General features: G+C 43.4%; 1 protein-coding gene across 6 annotated transcripts in view; it reads right to left on the reverse strand.

Moving 5' to 3' along the window:
- Positions 1–18,466, reverse strand: part of zfhx4 (zinc finger homeobox 4) — a 93,995-nt gene that overhangs the window by 50,563 nt on the left and 24,966 nt on the right. For all 6 annotated transcript variants that reach the window (XM_005912029.2, XM_005912028.2, XM_005912030.3 and 3 more), the window contains exons 2-5: positions 6,833–9,368; positions 6,246–6,458; positions 5,609–5,903; positions 3,419–3,960 (exon numbers count right to left, since the gene is read on the reverse strand). In XM_005912029.2, coding sequence (XP_005912091.1) covers positions 3,419–3,960; positions 5,609–5,903; positions 6,246–6,458; positions 6,833–9,322 — 3,540 coding nt within the window. In that variant the 5' untranslated portion in view covers positions 9,323–9,368. The remainder of the gene's footprint in view (positions 1–3,418; positions 3,961–5,608; positions 5,904–6,245; positions 6,459–6,832; positions 9,369–18,466) is intronic.

Below are 18,466 nucleotides of genomic sequence, written 5' to 3' on the forward strand. Positions count from 1 at the left end.
ACTCCTAATGACAGTGACCACAGCGCTTTGTCCAGATCCTCTAATAACCTGCAGCCACACACAGCCACACACACCCACACACACACACAGACTACAAACTAAACCCCCTACTTAGCCAGGCAGCACTTGTGAATGGCACTGACAGATTTACCCCCGTCTCCATGTTTATTAAGCCCAGTGTTTGTTATTAAAAATCAGCCATATATCATCATATTCAGTGGTAAGCCAAACACAAGTGCTTCCAGCAAAGGACACGCTATGCTACAACACTATTTAGTGCAGAACTTACCTCACAGGCTGCCAGCATACAAATGCTATTTTAAAACATCTTCTATTTTGTTGTTTACATTATTTGTAAGGGGATAAAGGTTTGCACTGGACAGCTGTGATAATACCTGCGAAGCGAGGTTCCACACTCACACCAGCTAAATTCTATATTAGGAGATACTGTGTAGAAAAAAACAACCTGAGTGGTACCAACCAGCCCTGATCACTTTCCCTATATTTCCCCTCTAAAGGGGATGAGGTGTACTCCTCAGTTATTCCATGTAAGGCCTGTAACTTCCTGCACCACCTGCTGTGCCCTGGACACCAGATGACTTGATGTCCATGTGCTGCTAATGTAATTTCCCTCTTGCTGTTTGAAAGTCTGGAAAAAAAAACCTATTTCAAACTCTCAGTTCCCCTCAGAAGTACTCCATTGCTGCGACAAAGCAGCCATAAAATCTCCTGAATATGCTTTTTGTTTGTATCTTCAAATGGTTTCCCATGCCATAAAGATATTCTGTGTTTCCAAAAAAATCCAGATGGTAAAGTCGTCAACACTCGGATCTTTTATGCGCCCGGCCAAGCTACCTCTATCCCCATGTGCTTTTCACCTCTGCCAATACATAAAAGGAGAGGTGTTTTTCTGGTCAAATAAAGAAATGATTTTTTTTCCCTCTGCACCGCTCTCTGCTCTGTCTGTACTTTCTCTCTCCCTCACGCTTGGCTTTACCACCACATGTCCAAGGGTAAAATAGAGGAATTTCTGCCAAAGGCATTAAAAGCGTCATCTGTGGAACAGATTTGTGGAGGCCCTTTGGGGGTAGGTGGGTGGCTAGATGGGATGCAGGGGTACATGGGTGCACTGAGGGGGCACTGGATGACCCTCTCTTGCCTTGGCTGATCTTGTGCTTCTGCGTGCCTAAAAAGATGCTCTGCTGCATAACGTAATGTTTCTTGGAAAGCAAAAATATGAACAAAAGCAGGAATATGTTCAGGCGCACCCCTTGGTTCTGTTTCTGTGCAGCTTATTCTGTTTCTTGGGTTTTGTACATTTAATCACAACTGTTATAAATAGCTTTTTGCTTGATTAAATGGCTGCCAGTGTTTAGTGTAGCCTTGGTAACCTAACTGGCTGTTGCCTCATTTTAAATCAACTGAAAGAGCAGGCAAAAGTTGCTCAGCACTTTCAAACACATGTTCGCAAAGGCACACACACACACACACACACACACACACACACACACACACACACACACACACACACACAGGGTAAAGTTTTCCTATGACAGTAAAGAGACTTGATTTGAGTCATCTAATCAAGCTGATCTTATAGGTTAGGACCTTGGCTAATGTGGGCCAATGTGCAAGCAGCATTTGCTCATAATTTAAAAATGTTCCTTGAGTAGAGACATCTCCAACTCATCCCATGCCAAGTCCAGCCCCCTTTTTTTCCAGGCTGCTGGACAATCCTGTGACAATGTGTACATCCTGTTGAAGTGAAGACTGTTTTAAATAACCCCAAGAATGCCAATGTGATTAATCCAGTTTAGGCATGAAAGTGTAAGGAAGAATCAGTTGCAGATTTTCAAATAAATGTAATTCCTTTAAGATTACTATGCGACACAGTGCACACACACATACACAACGCATGCACAATAAATGATGATGACTGAAGTCTGTAAAGTGAGGCTGCTTCATAAACACAATTTTGCAGATTCAAATCATAAAAACTTTATCGCACATTACGTCTTTTCTGAGTTTCGTGTTTTCATTGTTGGCAAAATGCAGTTGGCTTTTTATTGTTGCTTAAAAATACAAAAAAACAGCTCTAGTTTGAAAATAAGAGGACAGAACTGTCCTTTTATTATTGTACTTATTATTATTCTAGAAATATGGGTTTATCCCTGTAAAAATAAATATATATTTCTGTCAATAGGATCCTATTTTCTACACGTTCTAACCCCTGTTGCCTCCACGTTTAAGAAACAACACGCTCAAACACCTCCCACTGCCAAATGTTGAATACAGTAATAAAGAAATCCTCATTAATGTAATGCACTTGATCCAGGCCTGTAGGTCAAGGCCTTGGAAATGTAATAGCATCCTATTAAAACGAAGGAGAAGTCTAACAAATTAAATCTACTTAAATATATAAAGTGGCAGAAAGATGCCAAATATTGGGCATATTGGAATTTCCTTAGATTAACTTTTTATTATTTATTGCTCTGAGTGCGAAGACTTTAATTAGTTAAGTAGCTCAATTAATACAGCTCTGACAGGAAACTAGTGTGGTAATGCTGTGGTAAATTAAAACTGAATAATTAAAGGTAAAATAAACAAAACAAGCTACAGTTCTGGTGCAAGATGATGTAACCAACAGGGTGTGTTTCTTTTATAAATAATCATAAAATTATTGTAGTTATATAAATGAAAGTCAGATTTAACATTTCATAGTTAATCTATCATTTTATAATATTTCAAAATATAGAACAGGCTCGAAATAATTACTGCATAAAATGTCAGGTTTCTCCTGCGTCTGATTGAGCTTCACATAAAGTCAAATATCAAGAGTAACATGAATAGTGCTGCTATTGTTGGCACTGTCATTAGGCCCTGACAATGAAGGGGGAAAAATATTTCTCTGCTGGTACTTCACTTGTGAAGGATTAAAAGGAACTAGAGTGCCAGCTGATAACAGACAGGAAATATACCCGTATCAGATGGGATCTTCCTCGGTACTCTTGCACTGACCTTTTCCATCTTTGTCATTCCACTCTCACAGGAACTTTATATGTGTGTCACACTACGCTTAGGAGAGTGGGGTCATTTGTTTTGAACCAAAAACAATAAATAAACAAAAAATAAAGTATGTGCTCTCTGAATCGCATGTCCTTGCTAGATCTGCATTAACATGAATTCTATTGTCTGTATTAGGCTGCATGTCATGAGATGTAACATCGGTGTCCTGCAAAAAACACAGAACCATATGTTTTTTTGTTTCTTTATAAATTATCTTCAGAAATTCATTTTCAGCCTCACTCGTAGGCAGTGTTGTTCTACTGCTTGTTTGCTTATTTCTTAGCAGGGCCAAAGAGCTGAGATTAACGAACTGGTTTTTGCAGGACACGGCGTGGGTAAATAGTGTTTTTACCTTATAGAGGCGGATGGCAGATTCATGCCTCTGGTTGGTGGCATGTAGCCTCAGTTTATCCACGCTATTGCTGTAGTAGTCACAGGCATTGCACTTGAGGTGCACAGGGTTGCCAATCGCCACACATTTTAATCTCCACTGGTTGGCCTTGCCACCCTCTTTGATGTGAGCCACCAGCTGGTGCTTCTGCATGTGCTTGTCTGTCTTGCAGTGCAGCTGAAAGTTGGCCTTAAGCTGAGTGTTGTAGCTGCAGAGCTTGCACTGGTAGACATCGCCGACCACGCAGCGCCACTCCTCTTCGGCCAAAGAGCGCTCGGCATTGACGTGGGCGTTGAGAGCCTCCAGGCTGTCTGTGGAGTAGCAGTTGCATACTGCGCACTGGTAGAGGCGCAGCGAGGGGTCGTTGATAGGTGGCGACAAGGAGGACAGAGAGGGATCTGATGAGGACATGCCCCCGATTCCAGCTGAGGAAACCAGGGACAGGTCGTCTGCCATCAGCTGACCGCTTGTAAGACGCAACTCTGCTGATAGGTCATTATTCACTAAGGATAAAATTAGAGAAAATCTAGGTTAGACTGTTGGAGAGGAGTTGAGATGGAAGTGTAAAAGGTAAAACCTCAAAAAAGGATTAAATACTTGAAAGCACACAATGATAACATGTCAGACAGGAGGCAGGCAGCAAGCACAGCAAGAGGAATGTTAAAAACAAAGTAATGTGACAAAAAGCCAACGCTATAGTAAAAATGAAAGCTTGGAATGCATATGGAGCAGTAAAGGATAGAGGTACAAAAAAAGGGGAAAAGATTTTTTTTTATTAAATGAAATTAAGTGTGGAAAGCGAAGTGAGTCTTTGCAGGCCTCTTTCACACAAAAGGATTTGATAAAATAAAGCCTTGCAGAGGACTAGGGCTCCTTACAAAGTCTTGTCTATAAAAAACCTTAATAGGATTGAATCAGGATCAATTACAATCATCCTTTTCAACTTGCTAACTCGCTCATCAGGTAGCTTTAATTACTGGTCTCAGCTGTGGTGGGGCAACGGCTGCAGGGCTCCAGTCTTTTCTCACATACGCACAGATTTTTGAAAAGCTGATCAATGCTTTACACAGTTTTTTTTCCTAAAAAAGGCCATTCATACAAATGTAATTAACACTTTCGTTTGATCCCTTCATTGTCCCTTTATGTATGTTACCAAAGCTCATACTGTGTTTTTAAGTGTATAGAGGTATTAACAATTACACATCATTTAAATCTTTTCTACATAATTCATTCGGATGGCCAAATGTGTGTGATATGTGTGGGTGTGCACTGGATTAAAAAAGCACACGGACGCAAGATAATGTGAAAGTATCACACTGTTTGTCATTTAGAAGGTGCATATAAGTGTCTATCTGGGTATCTATCTATACACACAGACACATATATATATTAAAAACCTATCTATGTATGCAATGGACAGCTGTGCTCACTATAGGGAGCTGTCTGTTATCACTGTAATTCAGTGAGAGTACATCTGCTAGCTGGGCTGTGACCTCCACACTAGAGGAGGGAGTGGGTGTGCAACACTGCGGGGTCATTGTTAAATCTCTCTCACTCCTACGGGAATCCGCTTCCTACTGTGTGCGAGTGTGTGTCTGTGTATTTGTGTGCTAATGTGTGTGTTCTCTCCAGGGTGAGCAAAGGTGGGGTGGGGTGTGTATGGTGGGGGATTAAGCTGACTTAAGAAAATTACAAATGAAAGATTAAGAATAATTCTCATGTGGCATCTCATAATCATTTTTTAATCAGTGAGAGCGGTCAAAGAAAGGAGACAATGACAGAGGGACAATATGAGAGCAGAGATAAGAGCCAAAGAGAAAGAAAAGGGGGGCAAGGGAATGGGGCCAAGGCTAAAGATGGGAGCAGAAAAAAGGAAGGTGAGAAGGTGTAAAAAAGATAAATAAAAAAAATCAACAGAAAGAAGAAAATGCAGAGAGATAAAAAAAAATACCTAGATAGCATCAGATATATGAGATAAAACAGAATAACTGGCCCAGTGATAAATGAGCAGAAGTAAACTGAAAGAATAAGCTTGAGGCCAAAAATTCAAAACAGGAACTTTCTCACATCATAAGCAGAAATATCCTTTTTCCTGCCATTTCCCATCTCTTTTTTTTTGTTTTGCTTTGTTTCAAATTTAGTACCACTCACCTAGACCAGATCCGAGAGCGGCAGCGGTTGCAGGATCTAGCTGAAAGGGGTTGATCATCATCTGAGCGTCTGGGCCACTGCTGCTGGCTGGGTTCTCCAGTTTTACACCCGCAAGGCCCATGTTTTGAGCCAGGTAGTACTGGTAAAGCTCTGCCTCAGCTGGAGCCAGGCCCAGATGGAGGCTGTGTTGAATCTGCTTCATGTTCTGCTGCAGCAGCATCATGTTGTGCATGTGCTTCTCGCTGGTCATGTGGATTCGCAAGTTTCGTGCCACATTGGTCTCGTAGTCGCAAACCTGTTAGAAGAAAAGTGGAACAATATAAGTGTATTAGGAAGTCTAACTCTGCCAGCGTGATTGTTATCAGCAAAGCACTTTTTTCCCACTTAGAATTTCATGAAAACAACAGCTAACAACAAAACAGGACATGAAAGCATTTTATTACCATGGTTATGGTGATGAAGACTAGAATGTATAAGAAATTCCATTTTAAATTTGAAGGTCAGACGATGTGGCCAAGAAAAATAATAGACACAGTGACGCATAGGGAAATAACCGCCTCATTGTGTGGACAGTGCAACAAGGAAGTTGGTATGTTGCTGCCACGGCGCTACAATGATGCTCTGTTTGTTTCATTACCTCACAGCGCCAAGTGGGCTTCTGTTTGGGCTTGGATGGTGAGGGTGCCCCACAACCTCCACCAAGGCTTGCACTGGGCACAGGGTTGGCATGGTTGTGGTTGTACTGTGCTTCACTTCCACCATTCTGGAGTGTTTGCACGTTGTTCAGATGCTTGTCTGACTGCATGTGGATGCTTAGGTTGCCTTTGGTGGTGGTTGAGTAGTTGCATACCTATAAGAGAAACAAACATTGGGAATTAATATTAATAATAGTAATGATGTATGATAAACATTAAATACATCAATGACAAATAATAGTTGTTTTTTGATTTGTTGTTCAGCACTATAATTCAAAATGTATCCTTAAAGCTACAATGTATGTTGAAGAAAAGAGAAAATAACATCCAACTGCCTCTTTTCCCTTTTTAATTCCAAACTTTTTGGAATTTTGGGTAAATCAAAAATAAAATATAACTTATATATAATCCACGCAAAAAACAAAAACAAACCATAAGCGAAACGCTCCTTATTTGACAATTTCACAAAATTAAAAAAAAAAAAGAGGGAAATGGAACTCCACAGACATGAAACATAAGATGGACAGACCTCACAACGGAAAGGCTTGTATCCACAGGTATAGCTTTCTCCTCTGGCTAAACGAGGGTGAGCCTGTCCTGTGCGGCAGTACACACACGATCCACCTGACTCTGGATGTTTCTCCTTCATGTGAGCGTCCAGTGTCTGCTGGTACTTGTAGTGCCAGTTACACTTGGGACACTTCAGCGTCTTGCAGGAGTTCCTTGAATGCATCATTGTCATATGCCCTCCCAGAGATCGTGAGGATCCCAAGACCGTGTCACACTTGGGGCACTCTACTCCGCTACCTGGTGACCCTTCACCAGGACCTGGGGTTCCAGGAGTCCCTGGAGTTCCAGGTGTACTTGGGTTTCCTGTGTGTTGATGCAGAGGTCCAGGACTCTCATCGTCTCTGCGCAACGTCATCATGTCAAGGGGGTTTGAGGATGGTGATAAGCCATCCCGTCCTGCCAGGCCTTCATTGGTTGAGTCACTGCTGCTCTCCCGCTCTCTGGCAGCTGCCAGGGCAGTGGACAAACGGCTCTTCTCCATCTCCAGCTTCTCACTAACAGGTAAGGAGGAAAGGGAAGTGGATGCAGGGCCTTTACTGTCACTATTCAACTTTAGCACACTGTTGGAAAGGGGGGAAATACTTTGGTTTAAGAGAGGGAAATCTTTGCTACTGGTGCTGTCGGCCCGCTGGCCTGTCATCGTCATGACCTGTTCCTCCTCCTCTTCTGCCTCCATATCCGCTCCACCACCACTGGAATAAGCATCCTCATCCTGCTCTGGACTTTCTCCTCCCACCGTACCGGGCTCCCGCTTAATGGGCGGGTACTGGCTCAGATCTGGCCCATTGGGTTGCAAAGTGCAAGTGTCCCTAATGTGGCCTTTGCGGTCACGATCAGAGTTCCGCCCTTCCAGGCTGCCACCAGTGGTAGCAGCAGCAGAACTCCCGCTGGGGGTTCTGTGGGCACCAGCCCCTCCCCCGAGGTTTGGGTTGGTCTCAGCCTTTGGCATGCTTTGGGATCTGGGGGTTTGGTCAGTAGAGGAGCTGCTGGCACTGCCCTTTAGGAAGGCAAAACCTGCCTGAAGGGAATCTGCATTCTCCCCACTACTGTGGAAAGCATTCCACAAGCCGCGGAGCCCCGTGTCTGGCCCTAGGAAGTTGGCAGGTGAGGGAAAGTGGGGTAGCACAGAGTTTGGGGTTTTTTTTGGTTCCAGAAAGCTTATAAGAGGTTCTTTGTCCTTGCCGATGCCCTGAATGATGGCAGAGATGTGCTTGTTGCTCAGCAGCTTCTGCTCCTGCTCATTCAGGGTCATGCGGTGGTCATGGACAGCATGTGTCACGAAGGAACGGCTGTAGCCAAAAGACAACTTGCACAGGAAACACATCAGTACAGGCTTCCGCCGCCCATCCGCCACACAGCCCTCAAACTTGGACAAGTCCACATTGTTGGGGACATCTTTGGACACACAGGAGTTTTTGGCTGCACCATCCGCCTTTAGATAGTCTTTGTCGGTCTTATGGCGGAGGTCATACACACGGAAACTGTGCAACACAGGACCAGCGCCTGCCAGCCCTCCAGCTGAGGTATTTGGGAAGGAGGGGTGGTCAGCCGCTAGGGATTTACTCCCAAAGGGTGAGGCAATGTGGAAGGTGTTTATGATCTGGGGGTAGAAGGACATGGGTGCAGCGGGCTGCTCCAACCGTTCCCCCCCTGGGCTCAGGCCACTTTGACCACTGCTGACCTGGGTATTCGGGAAGGTCTGGGGGGACAGCAGGCCCCTGAATTGGAGAGCCCCAGAGAGCTCCCCCTGGTTGCCACGCTGCTCTTTGGAGTCCTCCAGGATGAAGGCAGAGCCATCGGGCTGGTAGATGATCTCGCCGCACAGGTTCTCCACATCACTATCCTCTTCCATCTCCATCTCGCTGTTCATTTCCCCCACTTCTGCAGCACCCACCTCACGGTCTCCTTCATCCTCGCTCTCGTCCCCTATCATCCCTTCAACCTCCTCACCCTCCTCGTGACCTCCAGTGGTAGGCAGGCGGGCGTTGGGGCAGTGGTGCTCCATGTATTTTTGTAAACTGGAGAAGGAATTAGAACATTCGTTGCAGGGGATCTCCTTTGCCGGTGCCACGGGGGATGTGGCAGGGGCAGAACAGTCCGAACCCAAAGCTGCTCCTCCTCCTCCTCCTGGTAAAGTTCCGGTAACACTCCCTTTGTTACCGGTAGTAAAGCTTTCTCTTCGACTCTGCTCAGTTACAGGGTCGGTGGTTGCACTGACAGTGGTGGGGGTAGTAGTGGACCTCAGCGGACTCACAACGGATTCTCCAAGGCCATTCTCTGGCTCTCCAATGGCAGCAGGTGACGATTGGTTGTTGTTGGCATTGGTGCTGTTGGCGACACTGGTCTCCATGGCGATGACGGAGTTGTCCTCAGCAGCCGCATCCAGCCTCTGGCCACCATGTTCCTGCTGCCGTGATGACACCATAGGGGGAGAGTCACAAGTTGCCATGACGACCACTACATAGGGATCTCATCTCATCCAGCCCAACAGGGACCTGAGTTGGAGAACGACAGAAATCAAGAAAGAACATCAGAGATTTACCAAATACTATTCAACAGTAGACTTAATAGGCAATTTCCAAATCACTGGTAACTCCTTTAAAAGTCAATTTAAGACATGACTTAAACCAAGTGCTAAATATGTGATGGATTTCTCTAAAGGTTTTTAAATTAACCCATTTTAACAAAATTCAGAGCTTTTGAGTTTTCTACAACAAAATAACCAAGAACAACTTGAAGTCCCACTGATGAAAACACCTCCTATATGGCAGTCTAGTACAAACCATATATACTATACTGTTCAAATGGCACTCCAGAAATCCAATATTAAGTGGATTTATGAACAAAGCAGCTGCACAGCAGTTGGCAGCTGGAAAGTTTAAAGAAATAACCTGATCATCTGATTAGTGGACTCTTCTGTGTTTAAAGATTATTTCTTCATATGGCCATGAACTGGCCTTGGATTCGTTCTTTCTCTTTTACTTTCTTAAAACCACATATGTGAGCACAGCAACTAACAAACAGAGGTAATGACCCATCAAGTTAGCGTGTTGCATTATGAGAAATAATGTGAATTATAGAGGTTCTTAGTCATTGGAAAATAAGTCTTGGCATACTCTTACAAATCCGGAGTTTCTAATTGGGCAGCAACTATTAAGCTAGTAATGCCCTGAAATTATGTGGTAGGCTTTGTTTGGACAGTAGAACCAAGAGTGTGTCTGTGCCATGAGGAATGGTGGAGCACTGTATAGCACTGTAAGAAAAATCAAGAATTTAAAAAATATAATCTTCACTTGTCATTTAATGCAACACGGAGAAAAAAACAGCGATAGTAAGAGAAAAAAAAGCAGAACAAGCTTCAAAGAGGAATGGTGTTTAGAATTCCAGTGAGATGTTATCAATCCTGGGTGGCTGCCCATCTCTCAACCCCTCACTACCTAAAACCTTTGGTGTTTCACAACAAGGCACAAATTCGAGGGCTCCAACAAACCCCCACACAATGCCGAGAAAGCCTCTTAATCCCACAAACACCCATAACATGCCACAGTCGCTTCATTTTGTAATCACAGGCATAATTTGTTATCACCTGAGGAGAAATAGAAGAACAAACTGAGAGAAAAAACATAAAGGGGAGAAAAGGAAAACCACTGCAGCTTAAAGGAACCTACTTTGTTGCTCAGCTAAATGCAACAAATGGGAACTAGTTGTGGATGCCAGTGTCTTTTCACTTGATACAGTACCAGGTCTTTTCAGATGCTTGCGTGTAAATGAGCTAGCATTAAAAGAAAGCTTTGAAGAGCCATGTTAACCTTTAACCCAATCCACCTGCTGTTTAATTCTCCCTCTATTTTCCTACACTGCCTCTCCCTAACAATAAAGCTACAAAGCAATTAGAGGATTAATCCGCAACAATCCAGGGCTAAACAAAGCCAGTGGGAGGGACAGTAAAAGCGTGAGGAATGAAATCAAACATGTGTGTGAGTGCGGTTGTGGTTGCATGTGTGTGCACGCGCTATAATCAGGTCTAATCTGACATATCCCAGAGATGATTCCATGGGGACTAGTGATAGATTAAAAGAGAGAAATGATGTTTTCTCTCTCTGCCTCTCACTTTGTATCTCTCTATTTGTGAGATTAAAGAAGAAAAAAAATTCACAAGGAGCAGAAAATGAATTTTCAGTGCTTATCAGTTCAGCGTGAATGTGGCAAGAGGATGGAGGTAGATGTGTGGCATGTGCATGACAAAATCATCTCCCAGCACAAGAGTTTGCACTAAAAGTTTCAGAGCAAACTTAAAAATATATATATTTTCAAGGTTTCTTGCAAGATGCTAACAATTTATCTCTCTTGAAAAACCTACACGAGATACTTATGAATGTTTAATTACAAAAACCCTGCAAAAAAACATAATGTGTGTTGTTTGTTTGGGATGTTTCGCTGAAGACACCAATCTTGGAGATGATCATCAGCTAAATTAGCTACAACCAAGCAAGGAGATAAAACTGACCAAATGTCTGTAATGCCACAAGGACTCAAGCTATTTACACTCACACTGAGTCATTTTCTCCCCCAACTTTTGTGTTAATTTTAGACATAGCCGAGCTACTTATGTGACGGAATAATAAAACAAAATTGAGCTGGCAGGACGGAAACAATTATATACAAATAATGGCTTTAATACATCCACTTAAATGACAGCTTATCCCGCTTTCTACCATCCATTATTATCACATATTGCCAAAACAGCACACTGTGCATGTTCCTGCAGTTAAACACATACACTCTTGTGTTAACCGTAATTGAGGGCAAAGCTGTTCAGAAGTAGCGGGTTTGAGAGTAAATGTGACACATACGGCAGGATTTACTACTTGTCAGTGGTGTCATTTCGTTGGTGACTTACCCCCTTTGAATTGTAGCTCGGACATAAAACACTGCAGTTTATGAATTATGCATCTCCTTAAGTATGGAATTATGTCTTATGGATAAGCACTTGGCACTGGCATAGGTGAAAAGGTTAGCAGCTGTTTACATGTGTACTGCCTGCCAACAATAACATAACTGTTCATTTTTTAATGGTAGTGATTCTAATTGATCCCATTAATTTTGCCACCTACAGAAAACTGACAAAGAAGACTGCTGCTTAATGCACTTAGAGCGAAATAAGCGCAAGTTGTTTGCTTGGCAGTAGTGTGGTGGGAAAGAAAGTGAACGTAGTGTTTGCGACTGCACTAACCCCTGAGTATTGGTGTCTCTCAATAATTTGGCCTCGTGTGGGGACTCAAAAGAGGAGCTGCTTTCAAAACAGTGGATGCCTGATCTTTAGTGAAATGCTAACGTCTTGGCTTTTAATTTATCCTGCAAGCGCTTGTGAAAAGGCAATATGATGCAAGACAGTCTGGTGTAAGCATTTGAAGTCTTCCTGATCCCTTCAGCATGTGTTAATTTAGCATAGCTGGACAGAGAAGTAATGAGATGTCTGGTCTAACTGTCAAGGGAATCCAATATTTTCCTCTTGTACCTCTCTAAGCTTAAAGTAACATTTTGAATGCCAAAACCTTCACAGCCCGAGGATCTATATAATAACTCGTGATCACTCTCTGTCCTCGCTCCTTTTTTGTTTTGCTCCACTCCCAAGGTTTCACACCTTTCACGGCAGCAGTGCCCGCTTCTGCTTTTTCATTCTTTCTTTCTTTTTCTTTTTTTAAAGGCATATCATATTACTACTAGCTAAGAAACATTCCTCTTTCTGTCCCCCACTGGCTTCCTCTGCACTGCTAACCAACCAGACTACTTTCATTTGTGCATCTGTGACAGAGCGATACGCAGATACACGGGAAAGAGAGAAAACAGTGTTAAAGCCCAGGTTTTTCCAGAGTGCAGAAACAGTTCCCTTCTTTTAACGGAAGAACAAAAGAGATGGCCTGAGCTGCTCCTTCCTCTGTTTTTTTAATTAAGCATGTCCCCTTGCTTTCACACGTATGCACACGGACACAGACGCACACCCACACACAAATACACCCACGTACGCTAAGGTAATTAAAGTGGCAGATCAGATCCAGTGAGAGGCAAATAATAGCCCAGGAATGCCTGCTTTGGACACCGCTAGGTCTGATGGGTGAAAGGGGCTAAGAGACTCCCTCGGCCTATTGTTTTTCTCCCCCTCCCCTTGGCTCTCTCTCCCCTACCCCTTCCAGCTGCTTTCAGTAGCTCCCTGAGAGGCAGAGAGGCACTATGAACCAAAGGACTTCTGGAAAAACAAACAATTTCTATCACACTTGAGTGATAATAAACTCAAGTTTAGTGCTTCTAGTTAAAGAAGTTTCAATGGGGACATTATGAGTATCAATGTAGTGTACATATACGAAAAGTTGCAATAAATCAGCTGATATTAGTAGAAGTGTTACAACATGTCCACAGTTCAGACCGGAGGCCCTCGGGTGCTGGTGATGTCACAGTCTCCTCCTGTTTTTGTCCTCCTGTCAGAGTATCAGGCATTAACCGGAGCTGCTGCCTGTTCAATGACAAACCTGTAATTGTAATGTCGCCACACTGCCGTCTTTGTTTACACAGGGATCTGCTAGGTTCAAATTCTTCATCACTAAGTGTCTGACATTTTAATGCAGTGGCAGACAGTGCTGTTAATACTGTGGTGGCTATTTACAGCATTTGTAAACACTGAAATTAGACAGACCTGTGCTTTGTGATGTGGCCATCCAAGTTCTAAAATGGAGCTTTTTCTCTCTTTTTGTCAGGCTGTTTGGGGGCACATCTGAGCGGGGCCTGATGACTGTCGAATTGAAATTCACGCTTATTCTTTAAGACAATCCCACCGACAAAGTCAGGAGACAGCATGAGACTATTGCTAGGTATCCATTCCTTGAGGTCTTCTAGAAGGTCGTCGCTCTCCCCCGGCATGTGGCCCCTCGGTCCAACACCAAATCTTCAATCAAATGTCACCAAGCGTTAGCCAAAGACAAAGGGGAAAGACGCTGTGAAAGCCCCTGCATCCATCTCCCACTGTCAGTGCCATGAATAGGCCTACTCTGGTCTAATTAGACCTGTTTATTTGTTGCCATGCAGAAACGGAGGGATGGAAAACGAAGTGGATGAAGGAGGAGGGAAATTATCTCCTTCCTCACAATAGAAGAGTGGCCTCGGCAGCCATCAAAGAGCACTGATGCACGTATGCACAAACACACTACGCACATATGGACACAATCACAGAATAGGGACTAATGCTCTCTGTTTAAAGTCTTAAAGGACAGAGTGAGAAAATTGTAAAGGGATAAGCAGGCGATGGCTTCTTTTTTTTTTTTGGTCTCCTTTACTTCTTAACCTCACAAAGGGTTTTCATGCAGCCACTGTTTGTTGCCTGGGGGTGTAATATTAGACACTGGATGCAGTAGATCTCCCTGATGATGCCCCCCTCCACTCCTCCACACCCATTCCTGTCTGCTTGTCCTCTTGCCTGTGTCTCCCTCGTGAGCAAAGGCCTTCATTACCAAAAGACACCTTATCATTATTGCAAGGCAAGGCCCAGACACCTAAAGCGCCACTCCATTTAGCACAGGAATCTTGTTCGACAAATTACCTAGTCTGCAAAAAAATGCCTTTTGGCAAATCAAAATCAAAATTACGTCTCACATGATCAATGATCTTGGATTTGTAGGTGGAGGGAAAAAGAACAGACAAGAAGGTTTAGAGGAGGGGAAAGAAGGAGTATAGCAAGGTGAAACGTAGAGGGCAGAAGTGGTCTTTTTTTTTGTTCTTTTGTTCTTTTTGCAGAGCAGGTATGCAGGATCTATTCCTCAGGTTGATGACAAGTAAATTGGTCTCATTGGTTGCTCAGGTAACAATACACCCAACTCCCCCTCAGGCCCTTACCTGAAATTTCATTGTTAGAGAAAACATATCTGGCTAACACTGTGAAAAAAAAAAGAAAAACTCAAAATGAGAATTTAACAGGAAGCAAACAGCATACAGAGTGCTATGCAAAAACAAAATGTTGACCAGGTGGGAAAAATAGCAAACCCAGGGGCCGTGTTTGTCTTTTTCCTCTCTTCCAGCAAGTCACGGATGGCTTCTAAAATCTGATTTAGGGTCAGATTACACCAGCCTCTATTCTAACGTCTGTTCCTCTAGTCGCTGCTTAGAGGCAACCTCCAAAGACTTGGATTTCTCATTGATTTTCGAGCACAGTTAAATACATTTCACTTTAGAAGTTTGTGCTGCATGTGCATCCTGGGTCAGCGTGTTTATCTGCAGCCTGTTGGAGACAAGGTTTAACGGATATAAGACAACTTTGACAGGATTTTGCATTCTTACAAACAGACTTTGGGCTTACACGGTCCAGTCTAAATATATGCACAAGTCTAACACCTTTGAAGAGGCAATATTTCAAACTTAACTCAAACTGAAACATGAAAATAAACAGTCAGACACTGCTGGGTCGCAGTCACCACTTACTGCCCTTGCTAAAGATTTTTTTCCAGCATCAAAGGCGAGGCAATCTACATAGCTAATGCCTCCACTTCTTCTTTTTTCTCTCCCTTTTTGCTCAAACTCCAAACAGCAAAGACCGAGGGGAGTGAAAAAAAAGTGGGGATTTTTCTTTTTCTGGCAATCTGGAAACACTCTCTAGTTAATTAGGGTTGATTGGAAATGAACCGCACAAACAAAGGGCAGCCTATGTCCTGACTATTATCACCATGCACACATGCGTGCACGTGCACACTGAGGTACTAAAATCACCTCAGAAGTGCACACACTGGTAGAAGCTTCATTCTCAGGACTTCCTCTGATTTTTTTTCTGCCTGACCCCCCCACCCCACACACACACACACACACACACACTCCAAACTATATACACCACCCCAAAAAATCCCCACCCCACCCCTTCACTTGCCAGATTAAGGGAATGCACTGACGAAGAATGTGTGACGACCTCCACTGCCAAGGAGCAAAACTTCCAGCCCCTGACGCCACAAAAGGCAAGAAGGTAATTAAGTTTGAAAGAATAGAAGCACTGCCGCAAACAATGCGCTAGTGTCCATGGGGAGGGATATATGTGTGTGCGTATGGGAGGAGGCGAGGGGGGGGCATGAAAGCCATTAACATTCAGAGGCTGGGTGAGAGAGAGGAAGGAGGGCAAAGGGGAACTGAGGATGGCATTCTCCTTCTCTGTGTGCTTCACCCGGTCTTTCTCTATCACAGCACGACTTGTCTGTTCATTCTTTTTATTTATCTCTCTTTTTTTATGTTCTCTCAATCACCCTCACATCTGGTTTGGACCCCCCACCCCTTCCACACCACTCCACCCCCACCCTACCAAACCCCACTGCAGCAGCTCTCCAATGCTCTTTTTTGGCCCCTTCGCTGTTACTTGTTGTTGCTCCTTATGTTAGGGGTGCCCCCTACAGATAACATGCACACACACACACACACACACACAGACAGTGTTTTTCCTTTTGCTTTCTTAAAGTCCAGCTCCTGCTCTTGATTAGCTGTTTTGTGGGGCTAACTTTTGCATATTTAGGCTTGAGGACAGAAGTAGCCAAACCTTGTGCAGTATCCCCATCGCTAAGCACCTAAGAGCCCTCAGAACAAACTAGTTAACTTTCCAACACACTCGCACCGGCACGGAAGCAGATTTGTAGCATGGAAGCACATAAAATACACAGGGAGCTTTCATCTTTTTGCCACATCTCCAGAAAAGCAGTTTAACTCAATTAGCAAAGAATGTAATTTTATTTACAGACTTCCAAGTAATTTGTAACACACACACGCACGCACGCGCTAGCACGCACACACTTGCACAGTTTACGCAAACTGTCACTGTCCCACGTGGTTGGAGCTAAGAAAGAAGTATTCATTGCTCATGGATGTGTGTCAGTCTGTGTGTATCTGAGAGCTGTGTGAGTGTGTGTGCATCTGTGTTCGGACAGTGGAAAGATCATGAGACACATTTACGTCAGATGAGTGAATCAGACAAACCACTGCTAATTTCAATGAGGGATTCTTTTGAAGAGAGAGGGAGGGTGAAAATGAGAAGTTAAAAGCCAGGAAGAGGCATACAACAATAGATTAAGAAACCAAGCGATGACGGAGCAAAACGCAACTTTTGTATGCGCGCACGCTTGTGTGTGTGCATTATTGCTTCTGCGCATGTTTGCAAATCTATTGTCAACTGCTTTTCCTACACAACCGAGGAAAGCAAGTCGCCAACTAATTGTTGTTTTGCGCCGTTATGAGTTTGGTAATCTGCCTCTCTTTGTCTCTGCATCTCACCAGAGACATGGATTAGAGCTAAAATGATGACTGCTTAATCCTTGATTTGCCTGTGCTAAATAAATATTAATCTAGCCTGCTCATCATGCTCTTGTAAGGTACAACATACACAATATGAAAGGGCTTAGCTGTTACATAAATCACAGCCTTATCTTTCAGATGAGGCAAAAGCATGAGACCATGCGCACACCTCTCTGCAGTGACACTGTAAAGTGAAAGGGGTGGCAGGGTGGGATTATTTGCCAAGTGAAATTAATAATCCCGCTAAATACAAATCCTGAAAAAAATCTCTTAAATGCATGTTTTCTCTCGGGGTGTGTGTGGACACACAATTATATACCAGTCCAGGGAAAAAAACAAATTGCAAATATCACTCATTTGTGTTGATTCAAACCCCTCTATCTCTCACTCTGCTTCTCAGCAGGTTTGTTTAGAAAAAATACTGCTGGGAACATGAAAAATGAAAGCTGCCATTGCTGGACTCCCTCTCACTCCCAGAAACACACACACACACAAATACACTTAAATTGACAAGGCCGTGGCAGCGCAGCGCAGAAGAGGTTAAGCAAACACTGTCCACGTCAGTCAAGGATAGCACACACTCACAGACAGACACAGAGAGCAGTCTCTGACGCAGGCATTTCATATCCACCTGGCAAATATAAACAACTGGTTATACTGTATTAACTACCATGAGCCTCTGATTCTCTGCTCATTTTATGCTATGATAAGTGCAAAACACATTTAACGGCTTTTATGCGTAATATTTTTAAGTCTCAAAATAACATAACTTTACGACTTGTTATTTAAATTATGTGAATCTTTGGCACAGCAGTTTAAAATGAGGGGGAAAAGGCACTTTTCTTACACTGAATTCTGTCGTGAAACGCACTAGATCCTGCTGAAAGCTATTATTAAACTTTACAAGCTAATGCACCAACTCTGGCTACTTGTTGCCAAAAATGTATTCCTTGTTAGGAGAGCAAAAATGTCACAAATGTGGCCCTATTTGGTAAAAGATGTCTATCAGGATCAAGTGACCAAAAGCATGCAGGCAGCACAGTTAGTTACAGGATAGTGCATAAATATATGTTAGCTGCTGTCTTTAGTTATCACTCTATTACGACACAACAGGTAGGGGCAGCTTGTTTCCCCAGTGTGTCAAAGTCAGCTGATTTATGTTTGCTCGTCCTGTGGTTATCTGTCCAATTACAAGAGAAGAGAAGAGAAGAGAAGAGAAGAGAAGAGAAGAGAAGAGAAGAGAAGAGAAGAGAAGAGAAGAGAAGAGAAGAGAAGAGAAGAGAAG

Source organism: Haplochromis burtoni, unplaced genomic scaffold, assembly GCF_018398535.1.
Source record: "Haplochromis burtoni strain Fernald_Lab_line unplaced genomic scaffold, NCSU_Asbu1 Contig_1, whole genome shotgun sequence".
NCBI classification, from domain to species: domain Eukaryota; kingdom Metazoa; phylum Chordata; class Actinopteri; order Cichliformes; family Cichlidae; genus Haplochromis; species Haplochromis burtoni.